This window comes from Microplitis mediator, chromosome 9 (genome assembly GCF_029852145.1).
Source record: "Microplitis mediator isolate UGA2020A chromosome 9, iyMicMedi2.1, whole genome shotgun sequence".
NCBI lineage: Eukaryota > Metazoa > Arthropoda > Insecta > Hymenoptera > Braconidae > Microplitis > Microplitis mediator.
In genome coordinates this window covers 547,217-568,893 of record NC_079977.1, presented here as the reverse complement: position 1 = coordinate 568,893, position 21,677 = coordinate 547,217, and the positions used below count along the sequence as shown (strand labels likewise).

General features: G+C 29.7%; 1 protein-coding gene across 1 annotated transcript; it reads right to left on the bottom strand.

Annotated features, from left to right (window-relative positions):
* Positions 1–926: 926 nt before the first annotated feature.
* On the bottom strand, positions 927–21,675 carry LOC130674968 (5-hydroxytryptamine receptor-like). Its single transcript, XM_057480423.1, has 6 exons — positions 21,561–21,675; positions 17,106–17,239; positions 5,176–5,319; positions 3,362–3,517; positions 1,486–1,646; positions 927–1,398 (listed from the first exon to the last, which is right to left on the bottom strand). Exons 1-6 carry the CDS (start codon positions 21,673–21,675, stop codon positions 927–929), a joined length of 1,182 nt encoding a protein of 393 aa, XP_057336406.1.
* Positions 21,676–21,677: the final 2 nt, after the last annotated feature.

The window sequence follows — 21,677 nt, the reverse complement described above, 5'->3', positions numbered from 1 at the left end:
CCTTCACAAAGAAACCTCAGACTTTATCATACGCGGTATTTTTTAAATTTTTAAAAGTTTAAAAAAATTAGGGGAGGGTGGGGCAGAGCGGCCCTCTCCAAGAAATGATAAAAAAATTTTTTTTTTCGTTTTTTTTTTTTTTTAAATTGATTTCATCATTAAGAATGTATTTCTTTCTCTTGACAGCTATTTTTGGTTTTATATTACTCGAAAAAAATTTTTTTAGGTCTAATAAATCGTTCACTCTCGATTACCTTAATTACTAATTGTTATTTAATAAAAAAAAAAAACAATTCTATAGTTTTACTTTATTTCAAAAATTTATCAACTAAAAAAAAAAATTTTATTTTTATAAATTTTTAGTGACCAAATTTGCCTCTTAGAGAAACGGCCGAAAAATATGAAAAAATAATTTTTACGGAAGTTTCGGCTGGTCCATTTTGCCCCAGGTGTTATGCGTACGGCTAGAAATGTGGAATTATAATAATTTTTTTTTAATTTGACGATAAAAATATGAAAAAATCACTTTTTCAAAATTTTGGGCTTGTCCATTTTGCCCCAAATGTCATGCGTAGGGGTAAAAATGCGCGAACATATCGGATTTATAGTAATTAGTCGAAAAAAAAAAAAATTTCTTTTGATCAAAATTTCAGGGGGGCCGCTCTGCCCCACCCTCCCCTACAGGTGTCATTGACCGGTTAATGGCCTTTAATTTTTCTCAATTTTCAGTAAAATGGGTCAGCGGAAAAAATTAAATTTCGCTCCTCCCCTTTTCTTAGATCTTTAGCCGCAAGAAATTTTCATAAAATGAAATAATTTAAAATGTGAAAAAGTTATTCATCTCCTTATAAAAATGCACTACTTAACTAGATTGTATACATGGTATATGTGTGTCTATAAGTCTAGAAAGCTAATTAAATAAATCGTCAACGACGCGTGGCGCCGCCGAGTATTCGCTTGAAAGCCTGTCGAAATTCCGGTGAGAAAATAGTATAAATAACGGGATTAAGAGTGCTGTTGAAGTAACCTAGCCAAAGAAACAGACTTGCAAGAATATCTGGCGGCGCACAGGATGAACACAATGCTTGTAGGAGGGTGACAACGAAAAACGGCAACCAGCATGCAACAAAAGCGCCCGTTATTATCGCCAATGTTTTAGCGGCTTTTCTTTCCCGCTTAGCTTCTATTGTCTCACGGTTTTTCTTAGTCGTTGTTATTTGTGGTGGCTGTGTACCTGGTGTCGTAACGACGGCCATTGTCGCCGTCGTTGTTGTCACCGAGGTGCTGGTTAATGTTTGACTTACATTTGCCCCGTTGGACGAGGTCTTTTCTGGTGAAACTGATGAATGGTCCGGAGTCGAACGTGTTATTGTGAACGCTGTTGACTCCTCTCTTGGCCTGAATAATAAGTATTTCAAGTATGTTATTCAATTGCTATCGAGGTTGATAAATATTTATTTTATTTTAAATATTTTAAATATTAACCCTGTCTTTATGAGCCTCAGGATCCCTCTTCTCTCGTGAGACGGCTGGTATGCCGCTCCTGGACGCTTTCGTATTCGTCTTCGAGCAGCTTGGAATATCCTCCAATACAGGATTAAAATTAACAATAGAGGGACGTAAAATGTCGCGCACGTCGCAAATATCTAAATGTTGAAAAAAAAAACATTAAATAAATTTTTTTTCAGAGTTTTGTAAATTTATCATTAAAAATATGTTATGTACATAGAAAGAAATTTTTGATAAAAATTACTCTGTAATTTCGAGTAATCCTGGGCCGTTGCAAAAAATTGGTATTTTTTGTTTTAAATTTAATATTTTTTGTTTAAATATTAACGTTGCTAGACTATGTTTTACTCTACTGCTGAGTTATTTTTTAAAAGTCTTATATTTAATGGATTATTGTGAATATCTCATCTTAATCTATTAATTTTTACACCATGCGATTAATTTTTACTCCCCAATATACCATTCTTTTAAAACCATTAACTTTTTGATGAAAAACTGCCTATAACTCAAATAAATTTTCTTATCTATGGAAGTAATTTTTACTCTAAACTGCAGAGTAATATTTCAGTAGTTTCCGTTAATCTTCGGTTAATATCGGCTTCAATTAAATGTCTTTTATTTTGCTCGCGACAACTTACATGTTACGCACACAAACGTAGGCTTGGAAAAAAAGACAATCTCTGTATCTCTCTATAACTTGATATTTATTTTAAAATTAAAAAAAAATTTGTATCTTTTCTTTTTCAACACAATAAGAGTAATTTTTTTTTTTATTATTTTTCAAAATATTTATTTTAAGTCATATTCTAAAGCAATTAGATGATTTTTAGATTTTTTATGAAAATTTCAGCCTATTAATTGTAATTTTTATTGTAATTCAATATAAATTTTATAAATTGAATCATCAACTTTTTATCATAACCTACGAGTAAAAATTGAATTAGAGAGAATTTATTTAGACAGCCGCTAGATGTAATTTTTACTCGTAATTGTAAGTAAAAATTAATCTGATTGATTTTTACTCACTGAAAGAGTAAAATTTCGTAATTCGAAAGTAAAAAGTCGTAATGGCCAAAGATTAATCGATTTAGAGTAATTTTCAGAATAAATGACATGGCAATATTCATACGAAAATTCTTTCCGTGTAGCTTTGGTAATTGATAATAACAAATAGTCTAATTTATTTTACGGCATTAGATTTTTTTTTCATTGGGAGAATTTATATTTAAGTTTATTGATTGGAATTGGAGGAGAGACCCAATGAATTCAAGTGAATTAATGTGTATATGAGAGTAGAATGACATATATATGTCTGTGGGTGGGGATGTATGTATGATTTATATTGAATAGGAGATGATGATTTTATGAGATTCTCGAGAGTCAATATGGAGGGATTATAGGGTAAAAAATAAGACACGGTGTATTTTAGATTTATAGACTTTTTTTTTCTTTTAAATTTATTAACTAGAGATAAATTGGGGTTTTTTCATATTTAACGTCGATGATTCTAGAACACTGGGGTAAGATGAGATACTAATTTAGAGGAAATAATTTTACCCCAGATAAATAATTTTTATTTTTTTTTACTCTAGTAAAAAAAATGATTAATAAAATTTAATAGATTTTTTAAGTATTTTCTTACTTTCATCCAACAGTTAAATTCTACCAACAATTTTTACAATACAATACAATTTCTTATTTCATACCGTCGTAAAAAAGCGAGTGAAGCTGCCATTTATTTTACTTTTCATAAACTTACTTATTGTATATTTGCTCTATAGACAAAGACATATAATGCACTATAAAATATACATAAATATGTATGTAGTTTTATTTGAAAGTTATGCTCTACCTGATATGATGGATCCTGTGACACTAGACATTTTCCCTCAGCAATACGTCTCATAAAACCAGGATCCTTCCATCCAAATTGTGGGGCCAAGGAAATTCCCAACGAGAGGATCCACACAATGGTAATTAAGATCCCAATTCTCTTTGGATTTCGTGCCTAAAACCATTATAATTGTCATTCTTTGTATTTTCATATGTATATATTAGACTGATTTAAAAAAATCGACTAATTTTTTTTTTCTTCATTATATCGAAAATATTGTTGGAAATGACGAAAAAAAAAATACTGTGAAAGTTTGAGCTCTTAATATTAATATTAACAACTGCCGCATCGCAATTTTCTATTTCCCGTTTAAATAACATTGGAAAATTTATTTTTTAAGCTTTGGAATTTTGTAGCTCACGGTGGGACCAATACTTTTGAATGTTCAAGACATATTCTTATGGGAAATTTGACGCTCTACAAAAAAGGTCTCTTATAATTTTTCGATATTTTTATTTCTTCAAAAGTAATTCGAAGTTAAAATTAGATTGACGATAAATTTTCACATTTTTTAAATTTTTTGACGCAACCATCAACTTTATCCGAAAATTTTAGAGGACATTTTTTGTAGAGCATTTTATTTCCTACAACTTATCTCAGAGAACATTTTCGATATTTCACTTAAGTCGTAAGTTATTCGCAATTAACTGAAAATTTAATATAATTAATTTTAAGCAACAAAATTTAGATTATTTAAGAAAATTTTCAGCTAATTGCAAATAACATACGACTTAAGTGAAATATCGAAAATGTTCTCTGAGATAAGTTGTAGGAAATAAAATGCTCTACAAAAAATGTCCTCTAAAATTTTCGGATAAAGTAGATGGTTGCGTCAAAAAATTTAAAAAATGTGAAAATTTATCGTCAATCTAACTTTAACTTCGAATTACTTTTGAAGAAATGAAAATATCGAAAAATTATAAGAGACCTTTTTTGTAGAGCGTCAAATTCCCCATAAGAATATGTCTTGAACATTCGAAAGTATTGGTCCCACCGTGAGCTACAAAATTCCAAAGCTTGAAAAATAAATTTTCCCATGTTATTTAAACGTGAAATAGAAAATTGCGATGCGGCAGTTGTCAATATTTATATTAAGAGCTCAAACTTTTACAGTATTTTTTTTTCGTCATTTCCAACAATATTTTCGATATAATGAAGAAAAAGAAAATTAGTCGATTTTTTTGAATCAGTCTAATAAATATGATGTTTGATGTATGATGACTCCATCAGAACATAATAACATTTCTAGTGATCTAGTCATACCCTTAGTGGCCTCAAAAATGATACGTTTAGTGAAGACAAAAGTGTCAGGTTTTTTTATGTTTTACGGGCGGACTTTATTGTTATTATTATTACTTTTACTTACTTTGTTTGATGATCAATAAAAAGTGTATAGGGCGAATTGGGAAAAAAAAAATAAGAAAAATAAAATAAAGGCCGGGTAGATTTTTGTCTGAGAGAATTTTCTGATAATAATTTCCGAGAAGGTCTAGTCAAGACAACTAGCGCTGACTTAAATTATTACAATTCTTTCAGATAAAATGTATAGATCCTTTACACGCTATAGGTGCTATAAATTTGGCAAGAGCAAGGTAATAATTCAAGCCAACACTGCTTTGGGTGCCAGCGCTGGACTACTGAAATTATTTTTTTAAAAATATTTCCCTAATAAATTAATTAGTGATTTTTTTTTACTCACGAACTGAGGGATTGTTTAATTTATTTATGGGCAAGATACTAAAATTTTTTAAAATTATGGGAGTGTTATTTACCTGGATATAATTTATGTCTGTCACGGCCCAATATCTGTCAATTGCAATGGCCACTAGATGAAGAATTGATGCCGTGCAACAGAGTACGTCACTAACTGTCCACAGTTCACAAAGTGCTGGGCCTAGTGACCATCCTGAATATATCTGAAGATAAGAAAAAAATTTACAGTTAAATTGACTCTTTGTTAGAAAATATGTGAGCATTTTTATTACTGCCCATATTATTTTTGAAAAATTCAAAAAAAGGCGGGTAAAATCAGTCACTTTTTTTTCATGTCCCATTTTACCCGTCTTATGTTCTATCATTGGAAATTTCACGAGCGGCCCATTTGATCATCAGTTGAAAAAATCTTTAAAATTTTTCCGATGCTTGAAAGTTTGAAAAAAAAATTCTGTCAATACACGGAAAGAAAATTATGGGAAGTTTTCCTATGCATTATGGGAATGGTTCCCATAATGGTATGGGAATAGTACCTATACTACTATAGGAATGGTTCCCATATTGGTATAGGAACTATTCCTATAATATTATGGGAACTATTCCCATAATGTTATGGGAACCATCCCTATAATATCATAAAATTTTTTTTTTGCACAATAGTGTAGAAATTTCCCGAAATTTTAAATTTCTTGAATGTTTTGTGCTGACAAAAAATTCTTGTTAAAAATTTTAATGTTTTTTTGCCAAATTCGATTTTTTTTTTCAATGTTTGAATTTTTGTTTTTATGTTTAATAATATTTCTGTGTATTGTAGAAGTGATTACCACACTTCTTTAAATTAATTTTTTCATGATAATATGGGAACCATTCCCATAATATTATAGGAATGGTTCCTATAATAGTATGGGAACTATTCCCATTATATTATGAGAAAAATTCCCATAATGGTATAGGAACCATTCCAATTGCATTATGGGAATCATTCCCATAATATTATGGGAATGGTTCCTATAATTTATGGGAATGGTTCCTATAAATTATAGGAACTATTCCAATAAATTATAGGAATGATTCCCATAATATTATAGAAAGTATTCCTATAAATTATAGGAACCATTCCTATAATTATAGGAATCATTCCTATAGTGTTATGGGTATCATTCCCATAATTATAGGAACTATTCCTATAATTATGGGAATCATTCCTATAATTATAGGAAACGCTCCCATAATTTATGGTCGTAATTCCTATGATGGTATAGGAAAAAATTTCACAAAATTATGGGAACCGCTGCCATAATTTTCTTTCCGTGTAGAATTTAAAAAAAAAATTACAAAAGGCACTCGTAGATTGTTAACTCTAATGATTTATATTTTTCTAAAATTTTGTTTTTACATGGATATGTAGGATTTTATTTTCTCATTTTTCCACTTGACAATATATCAGTTGAGTTGGTTTTTATCAAGAAATTCTGCCAACATAACGAATTTCCAAGCTCTGGGACAACGACGATGACGACGTCGAACAATGGCATCTGTAGTGTATCGTAAATTCGTCGAGTTAATGCGAAGAAGACAAGAGGACAGGCTTGCAAATGACGCAAGAGAAAATGAAAAAAAAAAAAAAATAATAAAAAAATAGAATAGAATAGAAGCTCGTGTTCTAAAAGCGATATAGCTCTTGAGATTTTAAGCTTTTCAAAATGCTGAATCATTCAACCAGAACTTTCTATACACAATAGAATAAAAATAAATTTACTTTGTTATTGTCATTGAAACGAAGAGTTTTTGAATTTTATTTTAAAAATTAAAGCTCGTAATTAAACAGAGTTACGTATTTATTAAATAGTGTAAGCTGAAAGTGAATTGATAAAATATATGTATGTGTATATGTATATATTTAGCGAAACCTCAAGCTAAATTCTTGGCAGAATTTTCGTAATGCTCATCGGTGGCGTGAAAATTTAATTACATTTGGATGAGATTAGAGCGAGTAGAGAAGAGGTAAGCGCCGATCGATGTTGCCACGCGATTACCTGTAGAGCGAGATCCCTTTTATCAGACCCTCTACGTTCCACGTATATATATGCCGATCTACATGTATATAGTATATATATTAATGATAAATACATTAAGGGAGCTTTGAGGCTGTAGTTCTGCCCATTATTATACTTAGCGTACTCAGTCCGTCACACAGAGTCACAGAAGACAATAACTCTCATCAATAGAGAGCTTGATTGAGTTTTCTCAGCCAGAGTATACTTCAATTAAATGAGATGTCAAATCGTTGTCTCTGGTGATACATTATCGTATTTTCTTACGTGATAATTGTCACAATTTACGAAATTGGGAGGTGATTTTTAATGCGAACCCGGGTCAAAAATTAAACTCGCTTCGCCTTATTTTCTTTTGAAGTTATCGATTTGCTGACGATTTTTTGATAAGATCTTGACTTTTTCGACTTAAATTTAATTTTTTTCAACTTTTTGAACATTTTTCATCTTAGTTTCAATTTATTCGTCTTTACTTTGAGCACAATAGTCATTCAAATTACTTTTGACTTGCTGAATTAAGTCGAAAAAAAGTCATTTATTTGCCTTACTTTCGTCTTAATATATCAAAATTATTTCACCTTAGTTCCGACTTTTTCGACTTATAATTTAAGCCGAATAAGTCTAAACCAAATAAATTTCGACTTGATTTAAACTTTTTCGTCTTAAATCGTGACTAAGTAAGCCAGTTAAGTCTAAACCAAGGCTACAACTTAATATATTTCATGCCTACGTAAAAAAAAGTCGAGTTTGTTTTGTGAAAAACGGCTCCAAATTTCGACTTGGTAAACCAAGTCTAAATCAAGTTTTATTTTTGACCCGGGAATCCAGAGTTTTGAAAAAAAATTCCTTAGAAAATGATGATCCTGAAGTAAGCAGACATTTAAAAATTTTTGAATTTTCGTATTTCAACAAATCAATTGCAAAAAAAATAAAATAAAAATATGCACATGTAGAGAATTCAAAAAACTACAGGTGCAATTTTTTCAAATATTTTTTTTTTATGTTTTATCGTCTGAAAAAAATCCAAAAATTATTAGACGTCGGCTGCCTTCCGTATCATTAGAAAATGATGATCATGAGATTAGGTGACAGTTAACAATTTTCAGATTTTTTTCTAGAAATTAATTGCAAAAAAATGCACTTGTAGAGAATTCAAAAATCTACAAGTGCAATTTTTTGGATAATTTTTCGTTTGTAAAAAATCTGAAAATTATTAAACGTTGACTGACTTCAGTTTCATCCGGAAATGGAGTAAATAGAGCAGGATTTGTTTTCGTGTTGAGATTTAAATTACAACTCTGGTTATTTAGCTCAACTACGCATAACATTTTTATCCTACCCTTCAAGTTACTTAAATTTATATTTTTAATGCATATTTTTCAACATATAATAGTTCTTGTCGCAGAAACAAAGTAAATATAATAAAACAAAATAATAAGTGGTAATAAAATAATATTTTAAATATTAATAACAAGTCTCGAACTCGAAAGAATGAAAATAAAATATTGCCGAGATAAAATTTTATGTCTCAATGTAATAAAAACAGTAAATATTATAAATCGTTGCAGAATATGCTTCTATACATGCACTATAATAAAACTAAAAATATATGGAAACGACATATCTTTCGTATTATTTTACTTGTCGTATCTTCTTCTTACATTAACAAGTAAAAAAACTAAAAATATTTCTCCAGTACAAGTCTCGATGAATATATGCAGCTGCATCTGGCGCAGGTTGTCATAACGGTGGAATTGTTTGGCAGAACGATATTCTCGGATTTCAAAACAAGGAAACTGTGAGAAAAGTAATTTGGTGGACCACAGGTGTGGATTTCAGAAGCCAACCGACTGGAAATTGAGTTCGGGTTGATACTATTACACTACTTTGTATTATACGTACTAGCAGCTACATGCTGCGACGGCACCAAATAATAATAATAATTTGAAAGCAAAGTAATGTGTGTTGTAAGGTATGTTTAAATAAATATGCTTTAAAGTTACACACATATTTCCCTTTACTTTTTTTTACTCCTTTCACTTTACCCATATCTTATCTAAGACGGACTTTTACACTTCATTTTACTCAACTTAAATATTTTATGAATAACTCAGCCAAAACTCACTTCCTTATTGCCGAAGATTTTACATCGATTTTACAATATTTTCAGTACATTAACTTTCAAATAATAGCCCGAGAAATTATATGCTACAGTTAATTTCAGATTATTAGTGATAATGATAAGTAGAGACAAGATTTTTGCCTTAACTTCGAAATAAATGGTTCAAATGTTTAATATTACGGCGAAAATATTGGTCTTGTAAAAAAACTTTTGAAACAAAAGTTGTAGGAAATTCATTTTTGCAAAAAAAATGTCTCTTATGATTTTTTTATACGACTAATATTTTCACTGTAATTCCAAAATTGAGATTCATAATGAATGATTCAAATTTTTGTTAATTATCAAAATCTTAATTTTGAAATTACGGTGAAAATATTGGTCGTATAAAAAAATTATATGAGACATTTTCTCTAGAAAATAAAATTTCCTACAACTTTTATTTAAAAAATTTTTTTATACGACCAATATTTTCACCGTAATTCCAAAATTGAGATTCATAATGAATTATTCAAATTTTTGTCAATTATCAAAATCTTAATTTTGAAATTACGGTGAAAATATTGGTCGTATAAAAAAATCATAAGAAACATTTTCTCTAGAAAATAAAATTTCCTACAACTTTTATTTGAAAAATTTTTTTATACGACCAATATTTTCACAGTAATTTCAAAATTGAGATTCATAATGAATGATTCAAATTCTTGTTAATTATCAAAATCTTAATTTTGAAATTACGGTGAAAATATTGGTCGTATAAAAAAATCATAAGAGATATTTTCTCTAGAAAATAAAATTTCCTACAACTTTTATTTGAAAAATTTTTTTATACGACCAATATTTTCACAGTAATTCCAAAATTGAGATTCATAATGAATGATTCAAATTTTTGTTAATTATCAAAATCTTAATTTTGAAATTACGGTGAAAATATTGGTCGTATAAAAAAATCATAAGAGACATTTTCTCTAGAAAATAAAATTTCCTACAACTTTTATTTCAAAAATTTTTTTATACGACCAATATTTTTCCTGTAATTCAAAATTTTACACCATTAATTATTAATTGTTATTTTCAAATAAAAGCAAAAATCCTGGTCCTAATAACAAGTAATGAATTTCAGATAAAAAAAATTATGACATTTCTATAAAGTCTCACTTTTCTCAATGTAAACTTTAATTACAAATTTTTAGCCATAGTAATTTTTTTATGTACCTCAATGGCTTTCATATAAAAAAACTAAAAATAATTTTTTTTTTTCTAATGACTATTAAAACTTATTTGCCAACTAAAAATACATTACTACTAGAAATTGCTCGAGCGATTTTCTTCTATAATCCACTTACTCTAGTAATTCGAGTGGATTAATCTATAGTCGTTGAGTCTGGTTGTAGATGAGACAGAGACAGAAAATAAAATTAGAGAGAGAGAGGGGGGATCAGAGTTCACATGGTTTTAGATACGCGATAACGATAAGCTTTGTAGTACTCTTAATAATCTTTAGATACCTATTAATGACGGAACTAGTTGGGAGTAAGGCAAGAAACTAATACACATTTGTAATGTATGAGTACCGATGTAGATATAACTATTGATGATGTATATATGTTAATATATGTGGGTAGATGGGGTGGGCAGAGTTAGATCGAGTCAAATATAGGGTAGATAAATCAGTCGTTGATCATCGCCGTAAGAAGGACGAGATGGATGAGGATGATAATATTAAGGTAGAGAAGTTGCATCAGAGAATCCACCAATATCCGCTTGTAATCAAGTGGCCGATGGAGAATTTGCCGAGATTAACAATCATTTGATAACATAATTCTGCCTAGTAAATTCTCTCCATAACCTCCGTCCTATTAAGTTTTTCACATATTTATTAAAGGCCCAATTTTTCGGGAAAACTTTCGATAGAAGACTTTTTTTTGTATTTCAAATTTTTTTGAACTTTAAAAAATAATTATTTTTGAAGACCGACTCAAAATGTCTGGACATACAACGTAATCTTGATGAACTCTCGATAGCCTGAGCTTCATTCGAACTGATCGAGTCTAAAAGATAGCGTTAGGAAAAAAAAATTACTGTAAAAAGTAACTCGGGACGTAAAGCTGATCGAATTTTTTTCCGATGCCATAAGACTTGTTTTTTAAAAATAATTTTTTAAAAAAAATTTTCATAAATTGGAATGACGATAAATTTTTTTCTGAGATTGAATTTTAAATTTTATAAAGTTGAAGCAAAAAATATGGCTGATGTATTAAATTACATAAAGTCAAGGCTTAACATTTTCTCGTTTACTAATATATATATAGAGAGACTTTGTATTGAATTTTCTAGAATCAGTGAAAATCCTTGTTTATGGTCGTACCTCAGCATTAAACGATCAGTAGTAAAAAATGTGGATAGTTATACTAATAACGATAAATATAAACTAAATCAGGCTTTTAGTTCTTTTCCGTCTGCATGTTCATGTACGTCACTAAATAATTGCGGCCTAATTTATTATTGGGCCTGAAAAAATGGCAAATTCAAATTTTCGTAGTATTGCAAGTCAAAAAATCGGTCTATAAGTTGACCCAGCCCCAAAACTTCCCGCTGTTTTCGAGCTCGTTGAGCTCGTAAACATTATTGTGAATACATTTTCGAGCTCTTCGAGCTCGCAAATACTTTTGTATGCCATTGTTTTGTAAAAAACCATTTTTTCGCATTTCTTTCTCCCACGATATCTCGTGAACGAATTAACCGATTTTGATGGTTGAGGCGGCAATCGACGTGTTTTATCAAGTTCTAAAGCTGATCAAATTTTGAAATCGATCTATCGAGTCGTTTTTGAGAAATTTCGAAAAAACCAAAAAAAAATTTTTTTTGAATTCTTTTGTCAACGGTTTCTCTTGAACGAATGAACCGATTTTGATGGTTGAGGTGGCATTCGACGCGGCTTATAGAGTTTTAGAGCTGATTAGATTTTGGAATCAATCCATCGAGCAAATTAAAAGTTATCCAAATAAAACATTTTCGAAAAAATTTTATTTTTGAAATATCTCTGAACGCACCCTACCGATTAAGTTCAAATTTTTACGGCTTCAAGATATTAACAAGCCGCGTCGAATGACATCCCAAAGATCAAAATCGGTTCATCCGTTCAAGAGTTATGAATATTTACATACATACATACATACGTAAGTACGTACACACATACATACACTCGGACATCATCGTGAAATTAGAATAGCTTCCTAGAACCTCAAAACGTCAAAATCTGATAGAAATTCGGTTTTGCAAATCGGACCGAAACCAATAACTTCCCGAATTTTTGAAAATTTTCAATTTTCTTAGCGGGAAGTTAAAAAATGTTATCTTTCATATTTTCAAAATTCAAAATATGACACAATAAATAAATTATTAAATTAAATGTTACAATTTTTGAACAAAGAATAAAATAAATTTCATGTTTTAAAAAAAATGTGGTCAGACTGAAAAGTTGCAGTAAGAAAAAGGAAGTGAGAAAAAAAATTAAGTATTTCTAATACCAAGAATGGACTTTCAAGCAGGCATACATCAACCTCGGCAACATCCCGTTGTCTTGAAATCCGGTATCTAATCTTCTCGCTTATCACCAGGTTCTCAGTTTAACCGTGTTATTTTTCTCGCCACTGGCTCGTTCTTTCAACCCCCATTGAATTTTATTTATTTATTTATTTTTTTTCTTTTTTTTTCCATCACTTTGTTCTCTATTCTTTGTCCATTTTTCTTTATCTCGCTCGTCCTCTTTCATCTGTCCCCCATTTTCAAGACAAACCCTACGGTAGCGTCACTACTAGTCACAGATGAACGCACAGACTTGCGTAAATCTATGCGCAATCCTTAACACATTGATCAGAAGACTTGGTCTAGTTAGAGATTTTCTCTACCCCAGTTCCACTGTTAACTTTTATATACTCTTCATCCCCTTTTATCGGAATAAACAAAAGTATTGCTGACATCCACGTACACCCCCGACGTGAGAGTCTACCAGTGATCCGGGAATTTCTCCTGGGTTTATATTTATATGTTACCGAGAAGTCACTCTTTTCATATATGAGTTATAGAAAAAAGATATTTCTTTTTGATATGTCGAGCTAAATTATTGTCTATCATTTCTTTTATTTTTACCAACAATAAAAATACACTTTTTTTATTTTTCACTTCGCTGAGTTTCGGTCAATTGATTTTTTATTTTTTTCACACGAAAAAAAATTTTTATCTTTATCACTGTACGAATCTCGTGCCGCGTTAATAATTCATTTTTATATACAAATTTTGAATTTTTTAAATCACCCGCCTTTTTTTCCCTCGCGATTTTGCTACTTCTGCTACAGCGCCGCTGCGGCAGAGCGCGGAAATAATGAAAAATACAAATGGCGGCTCAGATTGTAATAAACCCTCGGTTTTAAGATTTATATATTTATTGTAATTAAATAAAAAGGATTCGAGTTGTGATATTTGGTAGAGTTCTAAAGTGAAATAGCAGAAAGCGAATGAAAAAAAATAATCAGGTCAATTTGGCCTTCCGAAAATTATACGGGCAATAAAAAATTTCTACTTTACATACAATTTGATTAAAGTAATTACTTTTATGACATTTTTTTTCTAAAGTAGATTAGATAAATCCTGCGTGAAATGGTCATTTGATCCTAGGAAAAATTTTTATCTACAAAACTTTTATCGGATAGCTTAGTTATCATTGGCGATAATACGGTATTATGTCTTCTGACCTAGTATTATAATTCCGAAATGGGGGAATGAAAATTCAGGATGCTGTGGATATAGGGGTAGGGTGAATTCTAAATGTTTAATGCATTCTACAGGATGTGTAATGCTTAAGTAAACAAGAGAAATGTTTCAAACTATTTAAAAAACTTTTTTTTTTTTTTTTTAAATAATATTTACTAAATTCATTTTATGTTATAACTGAGAAAAAGCACAAGGCACGTTTTTAGTTTAAACTCGTTAGTTTGTGAAAAAGTATCCTCAATATTCGCGCAGTCGTCGCATTTACCGATGTTAAACTTTTATCCGGCGGATCGATATTTACGAGTAGCAAAATTTATGTAAAGGCAGGAAAAAATTTTTTAACTATCACTTTAATTTATTTTTTTTTTTGACTCATCTTTTTAATGCTCGTTTTTACTATCTAGGACATGTATTACTTTACATATTGTCAGTGTTGACATGTATAAAATGGCAATGATCCAGACTTTCAAGAGCTTGTTATAATTTTTGATACATTTCAAATAAGATTCAAATTTATTTTCATAAAATTTTATGAAAATATCAATTTCCTTCAGCTTTTCTTAAAAAAAAAAAAAAATTCTTAGTGTAATTCTTTTTTTCATATAGAAAATTGATGGTGGCCCATTTTACCATGGGGTAATTATTTTATTGATTTCTGAAATAAAAGAATAAAAAAAAAATTTATGAGTATTTTCTATTATAACCGTAATATCAGTTACGAAAAGATGAAAACCCGAAACAAAAGTTTAGCAATTGACCCTTGTCGCAAACAAATAAAATAACAATAACAATAAAAAAAAAAAAATTATAAGCTGAAAAAAGGTCGATTTGTATGAGACCGATTATCTTTATAGATTCAACGATTCGATTTATTATAACTTTGAAATAATGATAGAAGATATTCGAGAAAACTGTGGACGCCTATCAACGATTTCTTCTTTTTAGTTATTTTTATATTTTATTTTTTTAGTCCGGATTACCAGAGATCCTGGCACTCTGTCCCGATAACGAAAACGAATATCGATGGCTCGCATGGTTCCATCGTTCCGAGTACTATTCCTCCTGCTTCTCACACACTCCCGCGGTATTATTCAATTTGCATTTTTTTCATCTTTTTTTTCTCTTTTTATTTATAAAGTCACCCGTGGGAAATCGATTTTCGATATTGTGTGCTCACATCCACGATTCTACCATCACGATATATAAACGCCACCTTGCGGCCTACGAACCAATGTATTATATTTCTGAGTAGTATTGCTTCCTGTTGCTTTTTCTTACTAAAAAAATCTAAATGCTTCGAAAATAAATATAGTCTTTTAACTTTCAATTTAAAATTTTTCACTGGCCTAGAATTTCAAGGGTCGGCCTTTGAGGGATTTTTTTTTATAAACTTCAAAAAATATTTCGTCAACGGTACACGGAAAGAAAATTATGGCAGCGGTTCCCATAATTTTGTGAAATTTTTTCCTATACCATCATAGGAATTACGACCATAAATTATGGGAGCGGTTCCTATAATTATAGGAATGTTTCCCATAATTATAGGAATAGTTCCTATAATTATGGGAATGATACCTATAACACTATAGGAATGGTTCCTATAATTATAGGAATGGTTCCTATAATTTATAGGAATACTTTCTATAATATTATGGGAATCATTCCTATAATAGTATGGGAACTATTCCCATAATATTATGGGAATGATTCCCATAATGCAATTGGAATGGTTCCTATACCATTATAAGAATCATTCCCATAATATTATGGGAATAGTTCCCATACTATTATAGGAACCATTCCTATAATATTATGGGAATGGTTCCTATATTATCATGAAAAAATTAATTTAAAGAAGTGTGGTAATCACTTCTACAATACACAGAAATATTATTAAACATAAAAACAAAAATTCAAACATTGAAAAAAAAAACCGTATTTGGCAAAAAAAACATTAAAATTTTTAACAAAAATTTTTTGTCAGCACAAAACATTCAAGAAAATTCAAATTTTGGGAAATTTCTACACTATTGTGCAAAAAAAAAATTTTATGATATTATAGGGATGGTTCCCATAACATTATGGGAATAGTTCCCATAATATTATAGGAATAGTTCCTATACCATTATGGGAACCATTCCCATAATGCATAGCAAAACTTCCCATAATTTTCTGTCCGTGTAGAAAAGAAAATCTGAAAAGCGGTTGATTCTGCGGGAAAACCCCAAAACTTCCCGCTGTTTTCAAACTCAGAGAGCTGAGTCTGATCTGTAAAATTTTCGTGATCATCAGGCAAGTTTTCTGGAAAAACGCTAGCACACAGAAGTGAAGGGAATTTTTTTTTCCCAGCACCGAGCCCTGAGTCAATTTTTTATCGATTTTCCATAGAATTTCTTAGATGACGATCCTGGTCAAAATTAGGCGTCCGATGGCTGCTTTAAGGCCTTGAGGTACCAGACAATTCTTCCGGAAAAACGCTAGCCCATGAAAGTGAAGGTAAAAACTTTTTTCTATGGGTGGAAACTTGGCTCAATTACTTGAAGTGTAGAAAAAAAAAATCCCGTATTCTCATGCACAAGAATCCATTATTCCCTTAGCGGTCTCGTTTTCCCGCCCTACCCCTATATATACATATATTCAATTTGTTATTTAAATTATTTTAATAAAGTTTGTAATGTATACTTTACAAAAAAAAAAAGTAAATGAATAGAATAGAATAAACGTATGAATAATAAAACAATGAATAACAATTATTAAATGATAAATAACGCAACTGTATTTTAAAAATACACAATAGAATTATTGAATATTCATATGAATATGCCACTTACTTTAAAAGAAAATATAATAAATAACAACTCATAGCTTGCTGGTGAATGTATTTATGCTGCCCACGACCAGTTTAAAATAATAACGTTTAGGCAAACGGAGGTAATTATTCATATTGACATTAATTACGTTATCTTTTGTACTAAAGCTATTTATTTAAAACCCGGAGCAACATTTATATTATTTATTTAATCATTTATCAAATCATTTTTACCTCATACACGGCACCAAGTGGCATAACGAGACCTGCGACCATTAGATCGGCAACGGCGAGACTGACAATTAAATAATTCGCTACAGATTGTAAATTTTTTTCCATTACTATTGCGGCGATGACGAACACATTTCCTGTAACATCAAAAAAATTAGTTAATTATTATTTTTTTTTTTTAGGGAGTTATCAAAATTTGGGAAAATTAAATTTTAAAATTTATTGTAAAGAAAAAAAAGTAAAATTGAATTAACAATCGCGAGGTAGGATAAAATAAAAAGTAGGGAATCCCTCTTATTATTTTTATCCCAGGAGGATTTGGAAACAATTAGCTGGTATATTTACTCGAGGGGTAAAACTTAAAAGTTTTATTGAAATTTAAAAATTTCAAGTTTTCGATTTAAATTAAATTTATTTTTTTATTGTCAAAGGAATTTTTTTATTACAATTATTGTGAGATTAAAAATTAACTGTCAATTATAAATAAATTCGTAATATTTATTGAGTAATTGTCGCGGAAATTGCTCAATAAAAGTATAGATTGTAAAACTTTGCCAATGTTTTTCTATTTAACGGGATAAAAACACTTGTAGAGAATCAATTTTCGTTCAGGTAAAGAGGAACAGACAAAAAGTAATAAAAAGTGGGAGCAATGTAAAGAGATAACATTTGTTGTAATTTATTTCTCTGTCAATGCCAGAGCTATTTGAAATAAATTTATTTATTTTATTTAATTATAGAATTAAAAAATTACGATTTTTTACTTCGTATTTATAATTAGAAATATTTTTATCTACACTCACAAATATATTTTCGAAAATTCATTGACGGCCAAGTAGCTTTTAAAGGGTCAAAAAAAGTAGAATAAACTATTAGGCAGTTAGTAAAAATTTTGACAGAGATGCTCTCTAAACATGAATTAGTGGAAATTTCATTGATTACGTTAGTGAAGCAGTATTCACTTCATAATCAGTGTATTTAAATAACAAATTAGTGAATTCTCACTAATAAATTTAGTACTATAATTTTCACTAGCAAATTAGTGATTTTCACTACTGAACTACCGATATTTTCATAATTTCTACAAGTCAAACTGTTATTCACTTCTTAATTTATGAATTTCACAATTTCACTAGTAACTTTAACTAGCAAATAATTAAATATTTTACTAGATATAAATATAATTAATAATTATGGTGCTATTTTTAAAAATTTTAATAAAAAACTTTCAAAATAAAAAAAAATAGAAGTACAGAACAATAATATATTTATATGAAGAGTACGTCAATCATAACATCACGGATTTTTTATTTCTTCATCAGTTATTGTTTGGTATCATAACGAATATACTATTTACACTCACGCAATCACATGCGTAGGTCAGCGCAGTGGATAGCATCAAAGACTTTGAATCGGAAGGATGCAGGTTCGAGCCCAGCAGTCACCGGGATTTTTTCATCAATCAAAATCATGTATACTTCTTCTAAGTAATGATTCTAATACATTAATCACATTTCGGATCTAATTACAAGTGTCTTATATTTTTTTTCGCAATATAATATTTTTTTTCACCGATGAAATCAGTGGATTCCCATATTCACTTTTCAATTTAGTGGATTCTCATATTCACTTATCAAATCAGTGAATTCCAATATTCACATATTCATTTAGTGAATATTCACTAATTCTGCGTGGTACGATTGTAGCATTGACAATTAGTGAATATTCACTTGAAATTAGTGAAAAATCACTAATTCGTATTTAGAAAGTGAGTTGCAGCTCATGCAAAATTGGCCCTTTGAGCGGCAAATCCTGAGAAAATTTTTTTTTTGGACCAATTGTCCTAAAATGAATCCTAAATCACCCATAGGCACGGAAATAAATTTAATTCGTAGTCAAAAAAATTTTCACGCGGCCCAATTTCACAAAATTGTCTATCTGAGGCTCTGACCCTCCCCAAATTTTCCTCCCCCTTCCATCTTACCTCAGTAAAATCCCAAAAAAAAATTTTACTCAAAATTCAGGGTGTCGATATTACCCCACAATCACATTTAATATCAAAATTAAAATGAAATATTTTGATATAAATTATCTATAATTTTTTTTCATCAACAAGTCAGGCACGGAGCCAAATATATATTTGATCCAACGGAAAATAATAAATTAAACTGTAATTATATTTCAGTAAAAGTAACTTAAGTAAAATATAATCTCGAATCCTCAGTAAGTAAAAGAGTTAAAGAAGTAAATGAAAGAAATAAAAATAATAAACTTGAGGCTTTATAACCCAAGTTTCTTGATGTATTAATTACGACAGCTTTGGACAACCCGATCTTTTTAAAAAGTCTCCAGGATTAAAGCAGAAACAACAAATAAGCTTTATTGTATATAAGTAATTACATAAATTATTTTTTGCAGTAACTTCAATTAGAAAGATTTTATTATTTATAATATCGCGCTCTAAATTTTAGCGACAGTTTTATAATTACTTTTATTTTCTTTGATGTTTGCTAATATTCTTAATACTACTCAGGATTCAATTATTCCAATTATTTAAATGAGGTAAGATGGACAGTAGTCAATTATTCAATGAACTGAAAAAATTTTCAGAAGACCCTTCTGCGTTAGAAAGATCAAATACTCAGTATATGTTCAGTTTGATTGATATATTTATTATTGGGTGAGGGTTGGGAAATTAAAAACTACTGGAAATATTTAAATGAAAAATCGGCAAACGCATGCACGTGATCGATTATTTGTAAATATAATTTCGGATATTTTAACGGCGGTAACTGTCAGCTCAACATGACGCTACAAGGTTACTTTGAAACTAAACTTTCAAAGAGCTATGACCTTCTTTCACCCCTTAGAGTTCTCTTTCGTGATTGGTCTATTGATCTTCCACCTCAATGGATTTGCATTGAATAAACACCGCGGCAAGGAGGATAAGTTAAGTGAATAGATTAATGAGAAATTAAACAGGATCATGTAAAAATTATTAAATTACTTAAAAAAATAAAAAAAATAAACAATAATCTGCACATAAAAAATTGCAGAGTAATCGTTACTCGACTGAACCGACGCCAGTGACGGAGTGGACTCACTGCCTGCCTGACGCTCCGTAGACCAGGGTTCAAATCCCGGCTTGGGTTCCCAATTTTTATCTGACAGCCTTAGCTATATCTCTGACTACACGGAAAATTTTACTGTACTTAGTGTCAACCAATTACTGGCCTGTACACTTAAGACATCTTGGATTGTAGTAAATTGCAGTATATCTTATAATCTGACGTAAATCTTCTTCCAGAAAAACTAAAGTCCTAATTATTTTGAATCTTGACGTAATCTCTACTCTATAAATATGAATTAGTGATTTTTCACTAATTTCAAGTGAATATTCACTAATTGTCAATGCTACAATCGTACCACGCAGAATTAGTGAATATTCACTAAATGAATATGTCAATATTGGAATTCACTGATTTGATAAGTGAATATGAGAATCCACTAAATTGAAAAGTGAATATGGGAATCCACTGATTTCATCGGTGAAAAAAAATATTATATTGCGAAAATAAATATAAGACACTTGTAATTAGATCCGAAATGTGATTAATGTATTAGAATCATTACTTAGAGGAAGTATACATGATTTTGATTGATGAAAAAATCCCGGTGACTGCTGGGCTCGAACCTGCATCCTTCCGATTCAAAGTCTTTGATGCTGTCCACTGCGCTGACCTACGCATGTGATCGCGCGGGTGTAAATAGTATATTCGTTATGATACCAAACAATAACTGATGAAGAAATAAAAAATCCGTGATATTATGATTGACGTACTCTTCATATAAATATATTATTGTTCTGTACTTCTATTTTTTTTTATTTTGAAAGTTTTTTATTAAAATTTTTAAAAATAGCACCGTAATTATTAATTATATTTATATCTAGTAAAATGTTTAATTATTTGCTAGTTAAAGTTACTAGTGAAATTGTGAAATTTATAAATTAAGAAGTGAATAACAGTTTCACTTGTGGAAATTATGAAAATATCGGTAGTTCAGTAGTGAAAATCACTAATTTGCTAGTGAAAATTATAGTACTAAATTTATTAGCAAGAATTCACTAATTTGTTATTTAAATACAGTGATTATGAAATAAATACTGCTTCACTAACGTACTTGATGAAATTTCCACTAATTCATGTTTAGAGAGTAGTAACATTACCATTTTAAAATACTAAATTTTTAAGTGCAATCTTATACTCATTTTGAAAGTTTAAATCTTATTAAATTAATTCCATAGAAAGTTTTATTTATAAACAGGGTAATTTATTTTTCAATGCTCACAAATACTTACTACTTTATAGAGTCCGCCTTGTTCTACTTTCTTAAATTTTTTTTTTTTTTTAATAATAATAATAATAATAATAATAAGAAGTTATAAATATTACTTACCAATAACGGTAATAAGTATGAGAAGACCGAGCACAACAGCAGTAAGTATTGCAGTAAAACCATCAAACGGTGACGATCCTTCGATAGATGAAATGTTTCCCGTGTTATTTATCATTA